The 24,570-nt window shown below is 35.6% G+C and overlaps 1 protein-coding gene across 1 annotated transcript in view; it reads right to left on the bottom strand.

Annotated features, from left to right (window-relative positions):
• LOC120326636 (uncharacterized) overlaps nt 1-23,018 on the bottom strand; it is a 43,309-nt gene extending 20,291 nt beyond the window's left edge. Inside the window, exons 1-14 of the mRNA XM_078111853.1 lie at nt 22,939-23,018; nt 22,266-22,466; nt 21,841-21,915; nt 20,662-20,850; nt 20,484-20,567; nt 20,078-20,194; nt 19,775-19,873; nt 19,381-19,413; nt 17,333-18,751; nt 16,840-17,150; nt 16,494-16,658; nt 16,010-16,186; nt 15,018-15,182; nt 1,485-1,649 (exon numbers count right to left, since the gene is read on the bottom strand). Coding sequence (XP_077967979.1) covers nt 1,485-1,649; nt 15,018-15,182; nt 16,010-16,186; nt 16,494-16,658; nt 16,840-17,150; nt 17,333-18,751; nt 19,381-19,413; nt 19,775-19,873; nt 20,078-20,194; nt 20,484-20,567; nt 20,662-20,850; nt 21,841-21,915; nt 22,266-22,464 — 3,198 coding nt within the window. The 5' untranslated portion in view covers nt 22,465-22,466; nt 22,939-23,018. The remainder of the gene's footprint in view (nt 1-1,484; nt 1,650-15,017; nt 15,183-16,009; nt 16,187-16,493; nt 16,659-16,839; nt 17,151-17,332; nt 18,752-19,380; nt 19,414-19,774; nt 19,874-20,077; nt 20,195-20,483; nt 20,568-20,661; nt 20,851-21,840; nt 21,916-22,265; nt 22,467-22,938) is intronic.
• Nucleotides 23,019-24,570: the final 1,552 nt, after the last annotated feature.

Genomic DNA, 24,570 nt, shown 5'->3' on the forward strand with positions numbered 1-24,570 from the left:
CTCCGAAAAAAGCTATGTACAAGCAGTCACTGATATATAACAATATTTAAAGGTCACTGTTTTAGGAAGAAACGGGATTTTCCCAATTCGGCTTTGTCTGCGCATTTTTCACCCTGTTTGAGATGATAGAAATTGGATTTAAACCAGAGATGTGTAACCTGCGTTGGCAACACAGTCGAGTCCCACCACTTCAACTGCTATTCCATCGCGTTTACTTACGAACAAGGTCGGACACCTTGCAGAGCCCGAGTATAATTTGATTGTAAAGATCATCACTTTTACTACATCGTAACGTTGTTTTTTCGCGCATGACATTGAAACACCGATAAAAAAAAGATTTCCAGACCACAGAAACCTAAAATCCAACTGTTTTAGTGCTCAAGATGTAAAATGATTGCCAACTCCACCACGCATTTTATTGAGTGCAATTTACTAAATTTAATAAAGGTCCCATTTAGTTGCATCAAGAGCTACAACGACCATGCGTTTCACCGGAATACCGGCGTGATTAAAGATAGCTAGGATGGAGAAAATCAAATATTTTCATCAACCTAAATAATTCAAATATTTCTATCGATTACCGAATATTTTGAATATCTAACAAAAGTCCAGAACGTTAGCCATCCTAATGTTTGTAAGCTAGCTTTCCGTCCGTTTTCTTTTTCTTACACAAGTACTAATTCTTACGCAACGGCGGATGTCGAAGTTTGGTTTTTATATTTCTGGCAGAATAGGAGTCCACATCGGTGACGTATGTTTAAGACAATTATTATGAAGGGAATTCAGAACTCAACTACTTTTATTCGGATTTTTATGTTTTGCGTTTGTTTGATCTGTATTATCAGCGTTTGTGAACTAACCGTCCGAATTTTAAAAAGGTTAACAATATTATCTTCACTGGCTCAGGAATGCGGATATTCATGAAGACGATAGTTTACTTTTTTTTTATCTTGTCTGTGTTATTTTTGCATCGAATAAAAACTATGCAAAGTCGGCATCGCGTGAATCGTGAATGCTATTTTGAGTCAAAATGCCGGCCAGAATAATATTTCTACCCCTAAATTTAGCGAAAAATGCATAGAATATGTTATTTTCTTCTTTGATAATCCTCTGTCTAGGAAACGGCGTCGGCGCGCTTGATGCAAAATTAATATTCAAACAATGGCCAAATAGAACTCCTCAAATTTGACGTTTCTGTACGCCAGCAAGAGCAGTAGGTTATTCTGTCGAAATTCAAGGGGTCGTTTCCAAGCAAAGGGGTATAGGTCCCGTGGTACCGGGTATTTGAACAGTAAAATTGTAAGAGAATGACAGAAGAATATTGTGACGTAACAATGTATCGACACGACACCATGATTCTTGGTTGACAATGCAAGTTCAGCCCCCAAATATGGGAAGAGTCCGCCCCTGCCTACAAATGGTGAATAAAAAAGGCTCACCAGTATAAGACGAAAATAAATAATCGAGATCAATCTCAATTTCACCTTGGCACCACGAGTATTGTTTTTGAATCCTTCCATTGCTTCAGCTGTCAGTTCGCACAAGCTCATGTTAACATCTTCCACTTCACATTGTAAAACGACAGATGCGAGCTGGGAAACACCTTCCACTCCCAAGGATCCGTTTCCCCAGACGTCAAGTTTCTTCAACTGAATATAAATAGGTTTGGAAAATTATAAACGGTTTTGCAGCGATTATAGGGTAGTTGATAGAATATATGTTTCGGAAAAAGATAATATCTCAATTTTATAAATTGATTTAAATAAACAATTCGAATGGCAATCATCCTGGTTTTTGTTCTAAGTAAGTAAGCGCAATCCTAAAATCGAAATGTCACGGGGTTAAATAAATCGTTCTTATGTTGAGTGGGAAACTGTTTAACAAAAATCATTCCAAAATAATACAATTGTCAAAATGAAGTTTTTATTTGCGATATTCATGACATTATATCGGTCTCATGTATTTTGCTTTGACATCTTCAATCTGTAATCGGAAAATATGTCATCTTCTCAGAAATAAGAGGTCAAATGCATATCAGTTGTTGCTGGATAAGAGCCTTGGTTTTGAAATTTTTTATGACGTAAAAAGTCGTAAATGAACGTTTGGTGTGAAAATGTTGATAATTTCTTAAAGTCAGGGGTGCTGTGGTTCTGTTTGATCATGATACGACAAGAAAAATTATGATCGAAAAAAAATAAATCGATTATTCGTCTAATCATATTGCCGATAGTTATAGCTCTCACAAGCAAAGCAACCCAGCTTTAAAAAATCACGCGAGTTTTACAAATCGGGTTCAAATCCCACGCCCACCATCTCACCTAAGGTGTGACGAATTGGGTAGAGTTTGTCTTTAGTCAGAAACGTATAAATATGCGCCAATCGTTACGATATGTTACCTTAGAAAAAATATTATATGTGCGTCCTTTAGTGTCACCTCGAGGAATAGAACTCCAGCAAACGCTTTTAAAAAGGCATGAGGGTCGTTTTAGGGGTTAAATGGTTGACGATATTGAAAAAGAGACCATACGAAATGGCCCCAGGATAATAGGCTAGACAGGGTTTTAACCATCACAAGTTTCACAAATCGAGTTCAAAATCCCATGACCACCATCTCACCAAGGGTGTAACGAATTGGGTAGATTCTTGTTTTTCTAAAAATAGTATCTTCTTACCTACTGTTGGATGTCAGTGGCCGCTTGTACAGAGCCTTGTTAGAAGCAAAAGACACGAGTATGCGTCATATAAAAAACAACTGAGGCACTATAAAATATTTTACCGTAGCCAGGGTGATATGAATATGCCAGTGGTTATCATGCTACTGCTGATAAAAATATAAAGGCATGACAATTATTAAAATGAAGTTACCTTTCAAAATTTGCGATAATTGTGATATTGCCGCGACCTCTAGTATTTTGCGTTGGTATTTTTTGAAGTCACTGTTGCAAATAAATTACGATATTTTTTTTATCTCATGAATATATATTTAAAACTTAGTGACCAGGGATGTTCTTATCGTTTTCGTATAGCATTATATTCGATGTAGCATTATGTGAGTATTCCTCAATTTTGGTTAATCGTAATTTTGGAAGTGCGCATAACATGCGAAGACGCAAATATTTCTGTTCCCCCGCGTAGTTCGAAATCGGTATTTCACATGCAACAGCTTCTGAAACAGGCGTCGCGATCACGCCATTGCCGACATTTGAGTAATGCCAACATTCAAAATGTATTTCTATAATTGTGTTTATCTTAAGTCGTGGTTGAGTCCACTTATAAAATAAGGGCACATTACTTCAATTACTCAATTATACTTCAATTATTCATCTCATATATCATCATATTCCAGGTCGAGTGCGGTCCCCTGCATACGAAAAAACTTGTACCACGGCCCGCGGGAACGTCAATACTTAATTTTTATCGCTCGGAACTGTGCGTGAAAACGCACTATTATGCTATCATTGGCGACGTAACGGTAATTAAAGGAGTGAATCTGAAACTCACATTTCCGACTGAAAATGATGGAAAAAATGTTACGATTGAAATACGGTGTTATAAAATACCAAAAATAAACAAAGAACACCATAAACTTTGATGAGCCTTCGGTAGGTGAAACAAAACTCTTATTTAAACGCTTTTAATCACTATAATTTGATTGATAACTTGAAAGCTATATCATGGTCCATTCTTAAACGGCAAAATATCTATATTCGTTTCTTGAATCATCATCTCACGAAGAAGGAAACAATCGTCGATGCTAAATAAATTAGCTTGTAAAATCGCAGGCCTCTGTTAACGACTTTTTCGATCTAATAAAAATTTAAATAAGGGGAGGTGGAGATGATCAGGATGATACACATTAATTCAGCAATGTGTCAGGAAGCTATATTATAGTACATTCACCCTACCCAGCCGGTCGGGCAAGTGCCATTTTACATGGGTTATTTTTTGTCAGCCCTAAAGTTTCACTCATGGCTTTTTAATAGCGTGTGATAGAGCTCTATTCAGAAATATATGTAAAACGCACTCCTCTGAAAAAAATATTTTTTACGCCAAAATTCCAAAATTTATATTGAACTTGCGAGATTTTGTGTCTAGTAGAAGGTTAATAATTATTCCTAATAAATTAATTTTTATTTCAACGTTTTCTTGTGTTATTTTCCAACAGAACAACACCAAAATCACTATTATAGCAAGAATGGTTACTCTAAAATTCACGATTGTATTTACAGGATTTTCCAGTTAAAGGCTTCTAATTGACAATTTTGATGACTCACACCTTTATTTATTAGTGCACACGCCCCCCTCAATGCAAAAAGTGTTACTTTTTTTGACGGAAATGCGCGTAGAAAGACGTAAACATTCTAATGCGCGCCGCTATGCGTGAAAATTACCAATAATTTTACGTTTTTTACACGTTTAAAAAATCTCGTTGCAGTCGAAATCATGTTTATCAAAACATCACAGCGCCAGGGATGGTTTGTATGACTGAAAATACATGCTAAACAATAATAAGTCATTATAAAGGAGTTAATGTTATTGATTTCCTGTCGTCGTCGTGTCAACAATTTCACACATATGACAGGCGATTTTGAAATCCACGCTATTTATACGATTCGCACTTTGCGTCACGACTGGAGTCTCTTTTTTCGTGAAATATACGACTCTACTATAGAAAATTGACTGTAAAACACCATTAATACTTTTTAGAGTTGGACTAGGCTAAATAATATTGAGTATATGCTATCCGACGGTGTTGGGTGATTATTGAGTTTGTACGGAGTCCTGCCTGCAAACGGTAGAATACCGATGTTCACTCCCTAAATCGAGAGTCTCCAACTCAAACCATGTCGCGGGCCATTTTTCGGAATTTATTGACCACGCGGGCCGCAAACCAAGAAGTTAGGTACAAAAATGAATATCTAAATGTATCGTGTTAAAATTACACTTGAATCGTACAGCAAACGATACATAAAACATATGCATTTACTTGTGCTGAATATTTGGTTCCGATTTATGGCCTTATTTTGCGTTGTTTTGCTAGTCTTAAGACAGCATGCAAATGCTCGTCCAATAGTCGTGTGCGGAGGGCTGACTTGCTAACTTTCATAATTGAAAAATTACTTGCAAATATAAGAACTGCCAAACATTCCAGGTATGCAACGTGGATGTGCAATTAGCTTTGCAAACTTTTCTTCGGGCACAATGGACTGACCGAAACTCGTTTATTTCGTCACGATGACCATGAGTAATGAATTTAATGTATTTATAATAGGGATAGGCCGAATTTCGGACCCGGACTCGAGTCGAATCCACGCATTTTTTGAACTCGGATTTGATTTCGAGTCCACGTCATTTTCACCGAGTCTATAATCATTTCTGTTTTCACTAATTTACGCCTATTTTTTGTACTTTTACCTTTAAAAATCTCAGTACATACCCTTAAGGTTAGATCTGTAACAATATACCTCGTGTGTATTATAAACACTCCTAATAAAAACGACCACAGATATCCAGATAATAGAACGCATGTTGAAAACTATTGATCGCTTATAACACTGATATCGCCGCCAGTCGTTTTCAAACTATCCATCTTTTTTGGTATACATGTGAACAATTAAATATGTGTTGGCGCAATATTTTTGTGTTTTCAATTCGCGTAAAAATGAAACATGCTTTGGATCAACCCAAGGGGGGATCTTTCTTTTAAATCGAGTTTGTTACGTGCAATTTTTTCCCTAAAAAGGAAGCAATGGAAAATGTGGAGAATTTGGGAATTTTTACATGCGCTACTAAATTGCAAGCAGATGTTCCAAATTGTATTGATGAGTGGCATCTACCATTTGCGCACGCAACATAGTAAGTTTACGGCTAGAAGTATCTGAAATTATGGGGAAGCATTGTAGTCAAAAGCTTTTTATCTTTCATATTGACATGTAAGAATTTTGAAGTAGCCGCCTAGAATTAACGGTAGGTAGTGGGCTGGAAATGCAGTCCACAACGATGACCCACGTTTTCGTTTGTATTATGGCCGCCAGATAGAAAGAAAAAAAAATATTTCTAAATGATTCAACAGCTACCTGCGGAATCATTAGTCAAAAAATATGAGCTACGACGTATGTTTGAGAGCGCACGTTGCTGTAGCATGGTCAAAAACGTGTTTTTCTGTTTTTCCATTGTGACGTCACGGACTCGGAGGATTCGATTCGAGTCCTCGACCTATTACTCGGATTCGTCGAATCTCTGTAATGCCGGACTCGTCCCATCCCTAATTTATAATTGAAATATAACCATAGAATAAAACATGAACGTGGTAAAGTGGAATAACAGGGCAAAATTGTTTTGCCTCACTTTTTACAGTTTGTCGGACCGTCCTCTTGATAATAAATGACACGATAAAACTTATTAGTAGTTGACATCGTACTATTTTAGTTTTTTGTGGGAAAATCCCAACCATGACGCGGGCCACATGCGGGCCATACATATGGTGCGAAATAAAGTTATTAAAACACCCACGCAGTATAGCTTTGGCTCAGTTGATTATGTTTGATAGATATTCGAAATGTGTTTTCAGTGTTATTCTAGAATAATTTAGTACTCGAGCACGGACATACCTGTCATTGACATTTCCCTTCATTGAACCGATCGGTTTTTCTTGTACAACTGGTTCTTATATTATTATTATTTTTATATATCCTGAGCACTTCGCAATGAATGCATTTCGTGTAGCAGAGAGAATAGTAATCACACTTCGTATAAATCATAAGTACATTTATTCAGTATATATCACAAATATTAATTGCAATTACAAATGAACCGCATGAGGATAACTATTGGACTAGGCCTAGGGATACAGGTAATTGAGTCTCGTAGGAAAATCAATAAATTGTGGATCGTTGAATATTCTTTACAATATAGACTATTTGGTCCAAATATACAGCATTGACATCAAGGTTCCCTCTAAGCTGCACAATTGCGCAGTACCACCTGAACATTTGCGCCGTAAAAACTCATTCTCGCGTAGTTGCAACATTTCGTTTTTGAAGCGCGGCTCATATCTTCATATGTCATTTTATTAACGCTTGTCTAAAATTCGTCTATGTTTCACGCGTATTTTGGTGACCATTGATCATTGTGATGTCACACATGTGTGTGTCATGCTCAAGTACCTTGATTTCTGTATGCCAGCGCGGGCCAGTGTCGACCACGTCAAATCTTGTTATTGTCTGTAGTGAAGTTAACACAGATGAAGATAGAACTTTCAATGTATCAAATGTGCCCACTGCTTGTTACAGGAAATTTGCTTGAATCTCGAGATTGGGACATATGAGCTCATACTGAATGATTATATAATAAGTATGTTTCCCCAGAAAGCATTTCAACCAAAACCAATATACTAGTGTTCTTTTTTTGGCGTGTGAGTAAAATGTATATTCAAGGAAGCGAGGCTGAAAATAAAAAAATCGTGAAACGATATGAAAAAGCTAAAAAAACAAACTACTAAAATTTGCGAAATTTATTGCTTTCGCGTCAAGAATGTGATATTCCGAAAAGTTTGTCGGAAGTGGCACCAGATGGTGAATAGGAAAAGGCAAATCGTGGGTGGAAATGGGAAGCTGACTATCTAAAACGCCATTTAAATCATGAAAGCACATTGACACACTAGATGCATGAACTCAGAAGCGAAACGTGGGTACATAAGAAGGTTCTTCGAACTTTTTACCGCAATACCGACCGCTGAAGAGAGTGAAGTCAAAAAAAAAAAAGACTCACATAGATAGTGTTCTACCATGTGTTAAGTTGAATTCAGCAATATTGTCCCACAAAGTAATAAATAGTCATATACCAAAATACATTAAATTGCAACATGCATGGTGAAGCAAAAATTTTTGAAGAGCATAGACTTTGACGCCACGGAAGAATTCATGCAGAGGATAAGACAAGAAAAATTTCATGCCCTGATTATGATGGAAGCAATGGTATTTCAACAACAAAAATGTTGAGATTGTACATTAAGTACAGGAGAAGGTAAACGTGTGGTTTGTTAGCATTCCGATAATATATGATAGGCTACTATTGTAACTTTTCACAAAGTTTGCAAACAATTTAGGATTCTGCTCAGCCTCAAAATAGCCTTGCTCAGTAAAAACAACATTTGCGCAGTATGAAATTTTCTTAAAGGCAACACTGATTAACATACTTCAATAAAATAGTTAATTTGGCCCTTTTTTATTATAAAATTCTTGATTGCGCAGAATAATGCATTTGTACAAATGAAATACTTAATGAATTTGTGTTTAGTTAGAATCGTTTAAATATGCGCCAATCGTTACGATATGTTACTGCATAAATTGATATACTTTCTTAGTATTAAGCTTTGTCGGTGTCGATGACATAGTGGATAAGAATAACAAAATGAATTAAATTCAAAATGTTGATTTCATAATGTGATGGGCTCGACTATGTTAGCGTATAGCAAGTTAGAAATCCGAATTTCCCGAAACATTACAGCTCTCAAAATGGTGCTACCGTAGTATTCGTACCAAAATGGCGCACAACCTGCTAACCCTAACCTGGTACAAATACTATGTTCAGGTAGTGCGCCATCTTGGTACACATTAGGCTTGCACGTAATTTACGGATTTACGGAATTACGTAATTATTTGGAGTTACGGAAGGGAAGTTACGAATTACGTAAAGTCGTAATTACTGCATTGAAACGAGCTTTCTTCAAAGCAGTCAATTTCGTCGATTGCGAAAAATGAAAGCTCAACAAGTAGAAGAGAGTTCCGGTATTCGCAGCCGTTTTTCTCTCTCTTGTTACGTAGGTGAAGGAAGGCATGACGCGTTGCCATTTTCTAACCTATTATCAACTTCTCTGGCATGGCCAATGTAAATTATTAACGTAGTTAAGGGGGAAGAACTGAGTAGGGCCGTTTGACGACAACACACCTGGTTTTAACTCCCGTAACTTAACCTGGTTTAAACTCCCGTAACTTAACCGTAGATAGGGGGAAGAATTGTGTTAAGACCGATGGACGCACACACGCCCGGTTTCAACTTCTTCGGGTGAAATGACTAATGAACGCAGGAGATCAATCTTTCAAACATGGTCTATCAAACATTTGTATTCATTTTACTTTTATTTATTATTTACTTGTTCCAGATTTCCGTTACTTATGGTATATAATATATATGTTCCGTTTCTATTGTATAGTCACGCGTTTAAATAGTGGGAATTCCCCACCAAGTGTGGATTAGCAATGCTTAACCATTCTTTATTGTTAATATCAACACTTGATATATGAACATGGAATATCATACTGTTTTTGGCTGTTTTATTTCAGACTTGGGGTATAGACAGGAAAATATCCATAACCTTTCAACACAACGATCTTATGAAATTTAACGAAGAGCTTTCGCGACGAATTGGAACCAAATAAGCGAAAAGAGCGATTGATCACTCGCACCAATACCTCGCCGTGATAATTAATGTCGCGCACATCAAATAGCAATATGATGACAAAAGAGAGATTGCGTAATGAACCAATGCAACTTCGTCTTCTCGGCTTCGGTAAAGCGATTGAGACGGCAGAGAAACAGCAAAACGACGGATTCCTCACGGACCGCTAAAAATTTAACTGCTATCATATATAATCAAATATGAGCCAGTGTGTTTATTCTGTGCGAGATCCATTTTATATTACAAAATCTTGATGTTTTCTGTTAACGGTTTTATCGTTATATATCAGTCCGGACTTGGCCCTGCTCATGATGTTTTTCACAATTCCTCTCAATATTTCGGCCATATATGATATACCAAATACATGTCTTACCAAATGCGGACACTTATTTTGATTTGTCGTCGACTTGAATACCACCGGCACTCGACCAAACTTGTGTCAATCTTGGCCGATAGGATCGCCGACTTGAGTTAGCAAATAAATGTCGTGAGTGTAAAATAAATGTCACAAAATGCATTGTTTTGCGATATAACTTTGTATTTTCGGAGAAGGCATATCATATAAGTTCCATATTTAAATTATACTCAAATAAATAATATTTGATCTAAATTTATCGCAAATAATGTTATAAACATTCAGTCCGCGAAATGATTAAATGTAAAATGAAGCATGGTAATCGGAATATCGTCAATAAGTCGACATCAATAATTATTATTATAAAATGCTAACAAGGCAGTAATGTCGGATAATGCAGAAGACGCTGCAAAAACAAGTCTTCGTCGCGAGGAAATCGCAAGTATAATCAAACGAGAGAATACGCTCGTCGTTAGTTAATAAATTAGAAACCCGTAATTTTTATTCAGCACTAAGGTGGTTTTAAAAAACTATCGTTTCCATAAATATCCGTATACCAGTGTCGGTATTGATAAAATAAAATTGATCGCATAAAAATGGGACGGTTAATTTGCGAAGGTGATAAATGAAAACCAAAGCTAACACAAAAGATAAAAATCAGAATAAAATTAATTTGAATTCACTCCTTGATATTTGTCTTTAACATCTGCCGACGGCGTGTAGTACTGCCAAGAATATGAAAACCCAACTTCAATGTCCCATTCGGAAAAGAAGTGGATTCAATTGGTTGTTATGATAGGTTTAAATGCGTGGAAAATTATCGCAATTACGGGGTCATTACGTAATTGATTTTGCCGTAATTACGGAATTGATTTTTGTCAATTACGTGCAAGCCTAGTACACATACTTCGGGATCACCCTCACAATAGTTGAAATTTATTTGTGATATACGTGGCATTATCATTTGTGATATACGTGGCATTATCACGGCCTGGTTTTTCTCTTTATAGTTTCAGACTTTGTTTTCAGAAAATGAAATTCATCGTTTGCGACGAATTCATGTGTTCATCCACTATCTTTTGATATATTTCTCGATGTATTTCGATTGCTTCTTTTTACACGACGGGTTGTATGCTCATTGTGAAGGTTCAATGATGCCTAGCAAACTAATGCAATGCTTTGTGAATTTCTGACAGTCAGAATTTCGTAAATAAGTGTGAGGTTATCGCTACGCTACGTAACCATAAAATCGCTATGGATGGGCGTAGTTTGAGTTTTACATTGTTTTTCCGTAACTAAGATACCTGTGACGAAAATTTTGTAAAAACAACACTAAAGAGTTTTATAGGACAATTATTTAAACCTTTCTCTCGGAACAAAGCCATATACAAGCAGCCAATGATATCTAACGATACTTAAAGGTCACTATTTTAGGAAGAAACGTGATTTTCCCAATTCGGTTTTGCCTGCGCATTTTTCACCCTGTTTGATATGGTAGAAATTGAATTTAAACCAGAGATGTGTAATCCGCGTTGGCAACACAGTTGAGTCCCACCACTTCAACTGCTATTCCATCGCGCTTACTTACAATCAAGGGCGGACACCTTGCAGAGTCCGAGTATAATTTGATGGTAATGATCATCGAATTTACTACGTCGTAAAGTTTATTTTTCGTGAATAACATCGAAACACTGATTAAAATAAGATTTCCAGACCACAGAAACGACCTACAATACAACGGTTTTAGTGCTCAAGATGTAAAATGATCGCCGACTCCACCATGCATTTTGATTAGTGCAATTTACTAAATTTAATAAAGGTCCTATTAAGTTGCATCAAGTGCCACAACGGCTTTGCATTTCACCGGAATACCGGAGTGATTAAAGATCGCTAGACTGGGGAATTGAAATAATTTCATCAACCCGAATAAGTCAAATATTTCTATCGATTACCGAATTTTTCAAATATATAACAGGAGTCCATAACGTTAGCCATCCTAATATTTGTAACCTACCTCTTTGCTCATTTTCTTTTTCTTACACGAGTACCAATTCTTAACTTAGGGATGTTAGGGATCGGCAACCCACGGCCCGCGGAGTACAATAATCCGGCCCGCGGATATTCAAATTTGGGGGCTGCGGATTTTAATCATAATTTAATTTTTTCTACGTTCGAGGACCAGATTATTGGACACGGAATGGAATGATATGTGGAGTGGAATTATGGATGGAATTATAATGTTTTTTTTTTCTGTAATACGGGAGTTCCAAAACGATTTTTCCTTCTGCTTCGGTGACTTTCGTTCTCTTGAAAACGAGTTCAGTCTGTTTAGTGATCCATTTGATGCTAACGTGGAAACGGTTACAAATTGCAACTCTCAATGGTCTGTAGTAAACACAAGCAATGAAACGCCATAGCATCGCCAGAAACTGCAGAAAGTATAAATAGCACCGATTTGAAAATGTTGATTCAGACCTCTGAAAAGCTGGTATGAATAACTTGTAACCCAGATAAGAATGGCGGCAGATAACACCGTTATAATGATCTTGTATTGGCTTAGCAGGTAATTTTAGTGATTCATTTCATTCATGTCTTCAGAAAAAAAATTTCCTGTACCACGCATTGTGGTTGAGTGATAAAATTGTAAATAAGAATAGAATGTAAAACCATTCGTGAATGTCGCTGTGACGACACACATGGGGTTGTTTACAATTTGATGCGCCAATTGCAGTCGACAATTATTACATTCGCTGCTGTTATAAGAAAAGGAAGCTTTTATGCAGTAATAATTAGGGAGTGACGTCATCAAATCGTCGAGTGAAGTGTTGAATTTGCAAATTCCGCAAATACAATTGTGAATTTCTCGGTAAATATTTTAGCTATGATAATGGTTGTGTTATTATTTCGCTGGAAAAGAACACAAGAAAACAATCAAATTAAAATGAAATATCAGACGCAATAACATTCAAGGTTGATTTCTACAAGTTTTTGAACATACGGTCGCATATTTAGAAAAATATTATATGCGCGTCCTTTAGTGTCACCTCGCGGAATAGAACTCCAGCAAACGCTTTTAAAAAGGCATGAGGGTCGTTTTAGGGGTTAAATGGTTGACGATAATGAAAAATAGACCATATGAAATGGCTCCAGGATACTAGGCTGGACAGGGTTTTAACCATCACAAGTTTCACAAATCGAGTTCAAATCCCATGCCCACCATCTCACCGAGGGTGTAACGAATTGGGTGGATTCTTGTTTTTCTAAAAATAGTGTCTTCTTACCTATTGTTGGATGTCAGTGGCCGCTTTTACAGAGCCTTGTTAGAAGCGAAAGACGCGAGTATGCGTCATATAAAAAACAACTGAGGCACTTTAAAATATTTTACCGTAGCCAGGGTGATATGAATATGCCAGTGGGTATCATGCTACTGCTGATAAAATATAAAGACATAACAATTATTAAAATGAAGTGATCGGTTTGGTGACGCGCGAGTTCGTTGTTCAATCAAAGCGGCTAGCTACTGGAAAGATAGTATATTGACATGCTAATACCAAAGAGAATGACCAAAGAGACGGCGCAGTGTTTTTTGGTTGGCGATCCGAGTTCGTCCCAAAAATTATGAAAAGTGTCCGCCTCTGCTAAAGACAAATAAAAATATTCGCGTCCTTAATTTTATGGCAAAAATTTACTGAATAACGTAAAATAATTGTTTTGTAAAATAGATCATTATGCGGTAGATTTGGTAGTTTTGCTGGGCCTAACTATGTGGGCTTCGCGAGTTAAAATTATCTCGAGTTCTAATTCCATAGCAACCACCTCGAAGGGTAATTGAATGGAGTGTGAAAGGCCAAATCATAACGAAGCACTGAGTAAGTATCAGTGTTGCTTGTACTCTTGCAAAGCCCTATTATGAGTGGAAGTGAAAAAAAGTCTCGTTCGGAGATGTCGATAATCCGGAGAAGACAAAAGATGGCTGCCAGACAGAATATATACATTAGCAATTAATTTTTTTTTGACAATGCGAATAGAAACATTACGGCCGTAAAATAAATGTTGATAACACAATAAGGAATGAATAATCGATGCACTACAAGGCCGGTTATTGACACTCACTCCAAATAAATATTGCAAAATTAGCATAAAACATCAGCCTATTTTCTTCCATATGGAACGTCCTCGCCCCTAGCTGTCGAATTCCAGTTCTGGAAGTCTTAATAGCGGCAAAGATTAACGGAATTGGTTACATTCGTTGCATTTATAAGTTTTGTACAGTAATAAATAGAGCGTGAGCAGCGTGAAACCTTCAACATCACCCGGTGCCAAATGATGTATATTATATATACGTCGTTGTCACGGAGAGTGTAAAAGGTCATCGAATTGTATTTGCAATCGTATTAATTGCGAATGCAGGTACATAAAAAAAGTAAACTTAGACAATAAAGTTGATCATTTGTGTCGTAAATTTGTATTCGTATGTCAAAATCAAAATAATTTATTATTACTGCAGAACCTATTGTATTAGTGTTGTAACTGGAAAGTATTTTTGCAATGATTATCTTTCTGACGTAGACTTCATAAGCTGAAGCTGTAAAATGTGTAGATTCGATAAAGGTTGCCATGAGCGCTACAGCTAACTATGTTGCAAGGTAAAAATCGATCGAGTAACCTATGCTGAACTAGATAGATTACGGTTCCTCCCAAAAATGTTGCTCATAACGTATCGATGTCTGCTTGCACCGAGCCTTCTTTAGAGTGAAGATGGGAAAACCCCTCTTGGAGATAATTTGGGTGTAAAAAGATTATTACCTAATATTTTAAATATATTACCGAAGGAACCATTTGACTTTCACAAGAAAAAGCTGATTAGCCGTTAGATTATATTTGCGATTACAGTAGTTCTCACAATCGAAATAAGACAAAGATAGTCACCGACTCTTGTATTTTAATATAATTTACATGATCCAACAGGTCTTAGGGTTCATATACAAGTCTAATACTAACACGGGTCTTTAAACGCGGTTCAGCGTTTAAGAGCAGTCATTAAACTGATTACTCGACGCCATTTATAAATAAATTGGAATACAAAATAACTTGAAGCCACAACGTGTTTGATTCATTTTGAACTGCAATGTTTTAGGCATGAAGATATGGAATAATGCAGAAAATATGTTGATGGTCAAATAATATTGCTTATCTACTCACTTTGCTGTTCCCAGCGTGTTTTTTGAAAATCCTCAAGTGATTTGCTTCTAAATGGCTGTGGGCAAAATTGCACTCCCTAACGTCGTATATCGAACAAACTTCGCCACATTGAGAGGAGAGAGTATTGGACATTTTGTCCCGTACCGTGAGGTCATGAATCACCATCTATGAATAATTTACAAAATAGCGAATTAGCATTCAGTCTAAATATTTTTGAATATTCTAAATGTTTCATCAGGAAATGTTTAGCTGGGCTCTTAGAAATGTTCAAGTTATATTCAAATTATGCATACGACTGCATAACAATGTATATTGTTTGGATTGTTCTCACACTTGCATCCCGAACAGAAATGTGTACTTCAATCACGGATACTCAAAAATACATTTCACTTATTTAAATGAGATATCTATTGTATATACGGTGAAGTATGTCTATCCATTAAAAGTATCTACTGTGTGAAGTATTGAAATATCTTTTATAATGAAGCATGAAATGGCCTTTCGCAACTGGGTGTCGAAACCTTCGCTCTTGCTTTCGCGTGATGGCGGCCTTCAAGCGCTCAAATTTGAATTGACACCTTTGAATCTCAGCTGATTTACAATAGCTTCCACTATTTTGTCATAAACTTTGTATATAAGCAAGAAAGTACACGTATTCGCCATTTTGAACATCAATTTTAATATGATCAATTATCAAGATATCCATGACAATTCAATATCAAGATTTAACAGACGTTTGCTCAGTGCCCTCGAAAACTATGATAAAATACATGTTTTTTGAAATGGGCCTTAATTTGTCATTATCAAAATACCCATCTCAGTGGCTTTTTCCAATGAAAACTACGTCATTTATATAACTAAACCAGCATCAGATACTATTCAAGGTAAAACATTGTATGTTGAAGGGCGGAGTGTATATTGCACTCAACCAACCCTTAACTGTAATTCAAATATTTATTTGCCCAGTATAATAAACTTGCTCTCATAATTACCTTCTTGCATATCTTTTTTGATCCTTTGCTCTTACTGAGGAATCCGATGTCATCCTCATTAAATAATATTCGATTGTTTGTTACGAACTTATCAACATGAGATTCAACAAACGCAGAAATACCAACAAATACTTTTGCGCTTATCATGCTTGAAGGCTTCCAAGTGAAGTTGTTGATCTGAAGGAAAATTTAAAACATTGATTTTTCAAATCATTCGATTGTCTCATAACATTCTCAACAAAATATAAAAACGACACACAATTATATAAAACTCCAATACGCTTAGTATGATCCTGAAAACATTAAATTAACTAGTTTTTTGGGAGGTTTATATAATTCAAGGAAGTTAGAAGATCCCTATCTATTATTGCTATTGTCAAAAGTTTAGCAAGTCTACTCAACTACTCGGTTTACGTCAATTTCTCTGTTTCATTATCAGAGCACGCAAATCGTTTTGATTATATAAAATTTAAAATCGTAATACCGTTCCGCGTTTGTAGGTATCTGCAAATGACAGCAAAGCGTCATCACTGCAGTAGCAATGAATATTGACTGATGCAGCAGCAAACGATTGCAGAAGAGAGCTCAATTCTTTCATTCCGTCGCGTGATATTTCGACTTCTGTTTGGGTGAATTCAAAACTTGAAATCTGAAAAATACATTTATTTTAAAATGCTACTACAATCAAGACTAGTGGGCTTAATGGTTCCATTTTTATCAAGAAATACGAGCGCCACATGCGTTGCTTGAAGGTTGGCAGAAAACTTAATTAATAAAAGAAAATATTTGTACGGACAAATTAGAGAGAGCATAAACATAACGAAACAAACCTCCAGCTGAGTATTATTGACATTCTTTCCCAAAATTCCGATTGACTCGCTATCTAGATTGCAACGGGAAAAACGCACGAGATCTAGCTTTTCGCTACGTCGCATGACCGATGCAATCGCTAGCATTCCACTGGGGTTGATTGATGTATTTTCGAAATTGATAACTTTGACGTGATCCTTGATTAAATCAGCATCATTTGCTTCGTATAGAGATGCAAACATTTCCATCAAAGAAAACGAATCCTGTGTTTTTTTGAGTTCCTCGTCCATACTACGTCTCAAAATGTCCCGTTTTTCGTTTTTTTGGTCAACTGCAAAAAAAAAGGTAAATTTATTTTCTATCCGTTTTGTGCAAATATTTAAATACTCATGTACAAAATTTGGGTGCTTGGATAGATGCTGTCAAAATATATATCGAAAATAGTCAAAAATCATGACAGAGCTTGAAAATTTATTAAATTAGGTTTGATAAAAAAAAATTAAAGAAACTCACTTTTGAGCAATTGACCAAATTCATCCCTCGCTAGGGTGTCGTTGAGTAGACTTCCACAGTTGAACCTTCGCACTACCGACCAGTGATCAAGATGAAGAGATTGATGCACGAAATCTTCAAACTCTGGTAAATTCATCTCACAAACGTAAAGAGCAGCGAGTATCTCTTGAATCGTCTGATGACTGAAGAAGAAACGATATTGCCCGTCAAGTAAATTTTGTCTAAACATCGAATTGCCTGGAACTTTAATAACAATGTCCCTGATGGTTTTCGTATCGATGCCACTGTCTTGCAATTCTTTACTTTCAAATACGACGCGTTTTTCTCTCGTTCCAGTGAATGCGATTTTTTTCAGTTGGTGAAGGATTTCTGCGATTTTTACCTTCTCGCGTATATGCTCGGATTCGATTAAAATTTGAAGAATGTTCATCATGACACTGGTCATGGTATCCGGTGTGTTGTCAGGATCGTATGACTGAACGATTGCGTTGAACACCAAGAAAACAGGAACAGAAAAGAGAGGGATTAGAAATGGGGCAGTTGAGCTTATCTTATTCCACTGTCGTGGGCCGATATCGCCGAGCAAGGCTACGAATAAATCCTTTGCATCATCAGGGCTTAGTCCTGTCAAAGCGTAAATTAGATCAGGTCGAAGTTTCCCAGTAAGTGGGGCAATGCAATGCTCGCGGGAAGACATGACAATTTTAATTCTGGGTAAGAGATGGCCAGAGATTACGTTGGACATCACGGTTGATGTGCTAGCTTTTTCGCCGTGCTTTATTTTTTGATAGGATTTTGGAAGAGTCCACGGTGCCTGATCCAATCCATCAAAGAAGAAAATGACATCTTCTTGATTATCGATGACCCATTGATATCCATACAGAATGGTATTGCCATCCAAGTCAGTAATTAAGTTGCCAAACAGTAGTTCTTGGGCACTGATTGCATCGGAGTCAACAAGATCACGAATATTGACAAAATGAACAAGTTTAAATCGTTTCTTGAACCACTTTTTGAAAAGGCCAGATGCTGAATACCACTTAACAATTAAGCCACTAGAACTGATTACGTCGCGGACCATTCTATTCGTCAAGGTGGTCTTACCGCTGCCTGCTTGACCGACTAGTTCAATATGTCGCACTGTTTTATCATTGAAAGTTTCAATCAGTTCTTGCAATGAAACTCCTACTCCCTCCGTGACATGTTCTTGCAAAGCACTAAACCCAGCTTCCTTCCTGTACTCTGATTTTTTTGGTGCCATTTCTCCATGGTAAAAACGAGTTATTTTTTTTATTTTCGGATAGACCTCAAACGTCGGTTCCCTGAGATTCTGTTCTTTGTATGCTTCAGTAACTCGTCCAATTGATTGCTTCCAAGCCCTTTTGCAGACGGTCTTTTGAAACTTCGATACATGTTGACCTATTAATAATTAGTTTAAATTTCAATTGAGATCTGGAATTCTGAATTTTCTTCGCTATGTTTTAACGTAGCCATAACCTATTTTAAACTTCGAAATTTTTAACATCAAATTCGCATCTAAAAGTATTATAGGTAAATGTATCCTCGATATAAAATAAATATTTTTGCTGTATAATAATATCCAATCTAAAGGATCAACACCTAAATTACCTCGCAGTTTCTTGTTGAAACTCATACCCTTTTTTTTTTTAAAAAAAACTTTTCAAATGAAAGATGGTTATAATATATATTTGTTTAATGGGGTGTGGTATTATGGGTTGAATTAGATTTAAATACATTTCTTGACAGAGGTGTATGGTGTTCTGATTTTTTGTAGCGCGTTTAAAAAGTAATAGTATAAAATTGAAGTTCCGGGTTAGCTAAGGATGAGTAACAATTTATTGAGAGAAAGGGCGAGGTGTTCGAGTTTAAGTTAAACTATAATTCTGCATATTATATTTAATCTTGAAGCCCAACAACTAATTTATTTGAAATATATGAGTTATAACTTTTCATATCACACAATATAACCTTCTTGACGCACATTTACTTTCATATTTATTAGTAAAACCTCAAAACGCAATACTCACGTGCTCTGAAAATGCCGAATAAACCTCCAGAGCCTGAAATAAATGTTTGTTGAGTTTTTAAATTACGAATATGATTCTAGCAAGTCCTTACTTTCCTCCTCGCATGTTTGAGCATATTATTTGAAAGCTTACATAATTTTCCTACAAATTAACTTTCAATTTGAAAACCGAGGCCGCAAACACCAGTCGGGTTTGGGTGAAAAATTCAGACATGGGTGTCTGTTGTTTTACCTATATCGCATAACATACATAATTTTGCCATTTTTTTTTATTACAAAATGCAAACAAAAAATGACTTTACTTATTCGGGAATTATTCAGGGGTCAAAATGTATTGGAAATAGCTTCAAATAACTTGCCGTAGTGTGATATAATATGAAATCCAAAATACATACTTGTTTTTTGTTCGCTCTTTTGGGCGGTATTCTTTTTGCCTTGGGGAGATTGTTTTATTTCTTTTTCATCGCTATCACCGTGACTTGGCCCGTCTTGACCTGAATATTACATGTATAATATATTTATTTGAACATCGCAATTGAACACAAATTATTTAAGTTTGGAAAATTTTTAGATTTCAAATAGAGGAAAACAGAAAAAAAATAGTAAGAACTGTCAAAGTTTAGTACGCCTCACAATTATGTTTGAGTTGGACAATTATTCAGAGTATGCGATGGAACTTAACAACAATTATGTAATACCTGTTTCGTCATTGTCTCTTGTGCTAGACTTCTTTCTAGTATCATCATTGGATTCTTGACTCTGTTGATTTCGGGTCCGTTGTTGACTAGTAGATGCTTGACTCGAACCTTCAGCACCTAGAGGAGTCAAAGTATATAAGGATATAATATGATTCCAATCTCTTTAGCCGACTTAACTACGTATCTCAAGTAAATACTTCAGAAAATCAACACACTACAAAGAAAGTAACTTGAAAAGATACAACTAGAAATGGCACTCAGAGGCAAATGGAATAAGAGGCGAATACTTATTCTTATTTTGATATATAACCTCGTTATTTGATTAGTATTTTGCAATTATACTTCGACTGAGTGAATTTTCAGAAAAAAAAAATTCAGAGTCAAAAAACAATGACGTCATTCTCACCTTCTAGCATAAATTCTTCTTCAGAAAAATAATCATCAACCAATTTTTTTATTTTTGCCGATAAATTTGACTCTTCAAAAAAATCTGAAATAATAGAAACCATGAATAATTTATACTTTTTTTTATAATTTTTTTAATAAGTTATGAAACATAAAAATGAAAAAGAAATTTTTTTCACCAGTTTTTAGTTTCCAAGCCAGCAACATTTCAGTGCATTTGTCTCCTGACGAGCTATTAGCTTCGTCAATTGAACGAACTTTGCTACCATCTAGTGAGAGACCACGCTTAGATCGAGCAAAACGTTTGAACTGTTCGATATTTGCAAATCTTTCTACGATCTTCTGGAAAACGTCTTCAAGTCTTTCGCCTAATGGAAAATAGTAAAAAAAATAGAATAAGCTGTATTGTAATTAATTGCCAATAACTAAATCATAGAAATATTGGTGACGCATGCTATATAACACGGGTGGCCAACCTGCTTTTGACCGCACACAAGCATCCAAAAAAGTCCACTGCTGCCAATGTTCGATTTGAGAAAGTTGTTGGTTTGAATATTTAATTGTACCCGGAGTAAATGTTTCATCATTCATTTAAGATTTATTCAAGTCATACAATTCAGATATAAGGCGTGCCTAATTTTTAGCCGTAAGTGTTGAAAATTCTTTAAAGAAACTTCGTCAAGTATTCATGTATTATCTAAACATCAAAAAATAAAAACAAACCATGAATGTTACATGACTGATCAAACTTCAGTATCTAATTTACAATTTTCTCTAAGTGCGATTCTTTGCTAGCTTGGAATTAGAAAAAATGGGTATCTTGATGCCACTGCTACCATTGCGAATAACATTCATGACACTACTCTTGGAATGAGACAATAACTTTTGCATACTGCAGAAGTTGTTGTAGGAGCGTTTGTCAGTCAAGACACGATATATTTGGCAGCGGCAAAACTTACATTTGTTAAAATGCTTTTTCGGAATTGCGCAGACTGAAATACTGTATGTGTATACTGAATGTTGCGCATGTATGTACAGTACTGTATTCTTGCTGTTTTAAAACCCACAATTGGTTGAAAGCAATTTTCTGGTGATTTTTTAAAATTCACTTAACATCAGAAGCGATCGACTGCTCCAGACGTGTTGGCCTTCCCTGCTATATATGAAAGATTTTGGTTGGCGTGTCCGTGATAAGAATTAGATCTACCGCGAATTAGTACACGGCATTGAGTCGTGGTGATATGATTTTCGTGAACTTTACCAAGAATTGTCCAATGATATTTCAAATAAGCCGACAAATATTACAATATTAATCTGGTTTTAGTTTTTTTTTCTGGCCTTATAGTCGAAGTACCCACCAGGTACATAAGATTCCTCCATTTTGAAGTAGTCGGTAACAAGTTGTCTTAGCTTTTCATTTGTTGCTCTTGTTCCTGCAAACGTTATTAAAACAATAATATTCGATACGGGTTTCAAAAATGGCCTGAAATAATGAATTTTGATTTTTATGTTCACACGGCCTCGTAATGATCTCACAGATTGTTATTTGCCAAACAGTAATATTTTATCGAGCTTCCCAATTTAGAGAAATTCCCGAAGGGTTTCGAACAACATGCTCATTCGTAATTGGGTTCACAATTCTAAGTTACTTTGTAATGTATGATATTTTCAATATTGTAAAAATTAGGTGTGAAATATGTCGTTTTGTAGCAAGCAGTGCAAAAGTTGACGAGAGTATTAAAACAAGCACTTTTGAATATTATGCGCAACATTCATATCGAACCATTTTTCTCTGCCCAATGATAAAGAATTTGAATTTTTTGTTCTTCGTCTGATTCGTAGTTGTTGCTCGCAATAATCGATACGACGTCATTGTGATCAAGGACAAGACCAATTTCAGATTTGGCAAATTTCTTGAATTCTCTCATTGGGAATTTTTTGGCTACTTCTGAGAATACATCTTCCCGTCGTTCCATCTCCATTTCTGTGATTATATTAAAGTCAATATTTAGTTTGAGAAGAATTTAAAGAGCGCCTATAAGGTCTAAGAATATTTTAGAATATTAATAAGCATTATACCTATCGATAGAAACAAACATGAATGAAAAACATTTTTTATCCTGGCCTCCATGTGGAAAATGGATTTAATGAAATATCTTAGCGAATTCCCTTATTCATTCAAATGAAAATAAAGGTTGGACATTTGTTTGATGGACCACAAAAATAAATTTAACGGAGATGCCTAAAAGTCGTTTGCGGTGACTCAATGCTTTTTAAAAGTTTGGTGACAAATAAATAAAAAGAACACAATAAATAATAAATATTGAAATAAATGAACTGAATTAATTTTAGTTTTTGTTTTAGGTCAGTGGTCACTAACGGACTGTTATAGTGAATTCAATTCAATGTATACTATAAAGATAAAAAACGTTCATATGAAATAAATAAGTACTCACTGGAGAATTTTCTTCCTGGAGAAATACAGTATGTCAGTCTCGGCTGTTTGTAGTACAAATTTCTATCTAAGTTATGCAAAAGATTTCTGTCAAATGCAAAATTTTTTGGTGTTAAAATGCTTTTAGTTGAGATATTGTCCATCACCAACACCATATGACAGTTTTTAAGTTATGTTATTTTAAAACAAAAGAGCCGAGAACAGCAACGCACTTCAACGAATCTGAAGTCATGTGTCTGCCTTGAATTTCATACAAAAATAGGTAGATTCTGAAATGTTATCCTTTTTGAAACAATTCGGGCAAAACTTTCAATACCAATTTCAGATTATTCAGTTTATGTGTCATATCACGTTTTCAAATAAATTATATTTTGGTTGAAATTTGATATATCGTTGAAATAAACCGACAATAACCAAGTTAGTAGAAAACAACTTTGATATACCTAATGCATTCAATGTGTTCATTCAAAATATTTAACTATTGGTAAAACTGTTTCTAAGCATTCTATTAACATGAATTTGATTCAAAATCGAAAGGGTGTTATGTATTTACATTTGCGGATTTCCTCATGTTTAATTAATAATATAGGAAAATTAAAGTCAATGAGACGAAATTTATAACAATCCATTCTGTCTGCGATACTACGAAATGCTTTGGAAAAAATCAAACATGGCGTCGTAGGGGCGCTTGCGTAGTAATTAGACTTGGAACATTTGCGAGAAATATATATATAGAGACTGAACGTTAAAATTCCCTAACTTATTGCGTTTTTTTAAAGACGGTGTGACAATCAATTTAAATAGCAGTTTTCTTCAGAAATGCATTCGTTTTAACTCACCTTTTCTGCAAAGTACCCTATGTCGTAAGAACTTCGCAACAAAACAATTATTTGTTCCGGCAACAACTAAATAACGTATCTTGTAATAAAGGTTGCGCACCCGAGTTCTAGGCTCAATTCTAAACAAGCACACAAACTAACTAACCTCTACTACTCAACTATGAGTGAGTACCGTATACAGATGAAGAAATAAAAATATTGAATCTGAACGTTAAAATTCCATAACCTTTTTCGTTTTTACATAAGGCAGTAAACACAAGACAGAGGAAAAAACAGAATTACGGCTTACATCACTTTTTAAAACATATTCACTCTAAAGTTAATGCAATACAATCCCAACCCCTGGCATAATCAAATTTAACATGAAAAGTACAAAACCTCCTCTAATCTCATTCAGGCATGGAACCAAGCAATGCTTTGTTTGAACGATATAATCGGTCAGAGACCGAAGACTTATCGATCGAATTAGGGGATCCCCAGAACAGCGCTCTTACTCCATAGTGACACCTTGTGTCTCATCACTAATTAATTAATAACTCGCTAATTATACGACATAATTTATCCAAAATTAATGGGCTTCTGGTCCGACAATTGATGAATGCACATGCAAAATCTGGAGCAGATTCAATCTTGCTTTCGTGGGATATCGCGTGCATCTAACAGACAGACAGACATACAGACAAATACCTATCAACATACTATAAGTAATAATAGATTCAAATTTGAAACGCAACTCTCTGATTTATCCCATTACTCTTTTTGATATTGGTCTGGTTTTTATTTTAATTTGAACA

The sequence above is a fragment of the Styela clava genome, chromosome 4, assembly GCF_964204865.1.
Source record: "Styela clava chromosome 4, kaStyClav1.hap1.2, whole genome shotgun sequence".
In the NCBI taxonomy this organism is placed as follows: domain Eukaryota; kingdom Metazoa; phylum Chordata; class Ascidiacea; order Stolidobranchia; family Styelidae; genus Styela; species Styela clava.